The 2,391-nt window shown below is 46.6% G+C and overlaps 1 protein-coding gene across 1 annotated transcript in view; it reads right to left on the bottom strand.

Annotated features, from left to right (window-relative positions):
* The window catches only part of kirrel3l (kirre like nephrin family adhesion molecule 3, like), a gene marked incomplete at its 3' end in the record, with an annotated part of 48,366 nt that extends 46,263 nt beyond the window's left edge, over positions 1-2,103 (bottom strand). Inside the window, 1 exon segment of the mRNA XM_084048641.1 lies at positions 2,003-2,103. Within this exon segment, the coding sequence (XP_083904767.1) occupies positions 2,003-2,063 (61 nt within the window). The 5' untranslated portion in view covers positions 2,064-2,103.
* Positions 2,104-2,391: the final 288 nt, after the last annotated feature.

Genomic DNA, 2,391 nt, shown 5'->3' with positions numbered 1-2,391 from the left:
AGAGAGAGAGAGAGAGAGAGAGAGGAGAGAGAGAGAGAGAGAGAGAGAGAGAGAGAGAGAGAGAGAGAGAGAGAGAGAGAGAGAGAGAGAGAGAGAGGTATAAACCCCCCCTATGATGAAAGCGAGCTGTTTAAGGACCCCCGTATGGAGTATCTTTTCATCAACCCGACACCTGCTGAACACACACACACACACACACACACAACACACACACACACACACACACACACACACACACACACACACACACACACACACACACACACACACACACAACACACAGAGCAGTGTTCATTTAGTTGACTAAAAGACTAAAAGGTTTTGATATTTAGTCGACAGACACTAGACTAAGACTAAACTATGTCAGAAGACTAAAATATGACTCAAACTAAACGCTGTGTTAATTATTCAAAAGACTCAATCTGGATTTACTGTCAAAATTAACACTTTACCTCTGGACCCCAACACACACTGTTACACACAACACACACTGTTACACACAACACACACTGTTACACACAATACACACTGTTAATACACACTGTGAATACACACTGTTACACACAACACACACTGTTACACACAATACACACTGTTAATACACACTGTGAATACACACTGTTACACACAACACACACTGTTACACACAACACACACTGTGAATACACACTGTGAATACACACTGTTAATACACACTGTGAATACACACTGTTACACACAACACACACTGTTACACACAACACACACTGTGAATACACACTGTGAATACACACTGTTAATACACATGTGTGTGTAGAGCTTGTAGATCTGTTGTATTGGTGTCAGGCTGACAGCCTTGGGGTGTGATTAGTGAGGAGTGAGTATTCTAAATGAAGCTTTTAACGTCCCGATCAAACAGGATCAAACCCACACTAATGTCACGCTCTGATTAAACTAACACCCGCTGAGAGGATTCCAAAATAAAAGCGGCGTGGGGACGCAGACACAGAGAAATGAAAGAAACCTACAGAGACAGCAGCATGGCTGTACATGTACTTTGCGCAGTGCATGAGATTCAACCAGTGTGTGTTAGGCTGACCCTAACCCTGACCCTATAACCCTGGGTCAGCTGACCCTAACCCTAACCCCTAAGGGTCAGCCCGCGGCCACTACACTACACATATTTAAATTAACACATTGTTTATAGAATAAAACAACATAATCATAATCAAAACATTTTTTAAAAATCCACTTTTAGTTCTACACACACACACGCACGCACACGCACACCACACACACACACGCATGCGCACGCACGCACGCACGCACGCACGCACGCACGCACGCACGCACGCACGCACGCACACACACACACACACACACACACACACACACACACACACACACACACACACACACACACACACACACACACACACACACACACACACACACACACACACACAGGCTGACATCAAAAACAACACGGAACCTCAACACACTGCAGCATTTTAGCCCCCCGTTTAAAAAGCCCCCGTTTGTCCCCCCCCCCCCGTGTGTGTGTGTGGTGTGTGAGAGAGAGAGTGCGTGCGTGCGCGAGCGCGCGCGCGTGCCACAGCCAGCCAGCACAGCGCAGCAGCGCATTGGTTGGCATGCTGCTGCTTGACGCATCGCGTCTCTCCATCACTTTATCCACAAACACACAAACAGCATAATAACTCTTATTAAAAAAACAATTAAACCCATTCATTTAAAAAGGAATCCCACAGGGCTCTGTAGCAGGACCCCCTGGCACAGAGCTTCCCGTTTCCCTCTACACCAAATATATCTGCGGCGAAAATAAGCCAAAAATAAACTCAAACCCAAACAAGCTTCACACGGTCCGTGCTCTCTGTCTGAGACATGTGGAGATCTGGCTTTATTCTCGCCCAGTGTTCGCCGAACATTAAGGCGAGAATAATAAAGCCAGATAAATAAAGCCAGATCTCCACATCTCTACGATAGGTTTAATGTTGTTTCTTACCTGTCACCATCACGAGGCAATACGCCAAGACGCACAGCAGCAGCGGTGCGTGTGTCTCCATAGTGGTCCGTCCGGTGGTCCGTACGGTGGTCCGTCCGGTGGTCCGTACGGTGGTCCGTCCGGTGATCAGTGCTCAACGCTCCCCGATGCGGACTGGATGCCGTTGGGTCTCTGGTCCTTCTCTAACGGTACAATGAAGCAGTGTCTCCTAGAGGATCAAACCCTCCAGCTTCCACAGACACACAGAAAAGCTTCTATTTATATTATTTTATAAAGAAGGAACAACCAGCTCTCTGGAGGAATAAATTAATAAATGAATGAATGTCTCCTATAGAGGATAAAACCAGCTTCTCTACTCCTGGTTCTCCTGGTTCTCCTCAGATCCTCCG

This window comes from Gymnoscopelus microlampas (genome assembly GCF_963454915.1).
Source record: "Gymnoscopelus microlampas genome assembly, chromosome: 3".
NCBI classification, from domain to species: Eukaryota; Metazoa; Chordata; class Actinopteri; order Myctophiformes; family Myctophidae; genus Gymnoscopelus; species Gymnoscopelus microlampas.
The sequence above is the reverse complement of the archived record's forward strand: the minus strand, read 5'-3'. Positions and strand labels throughout refer to the sequence as shown.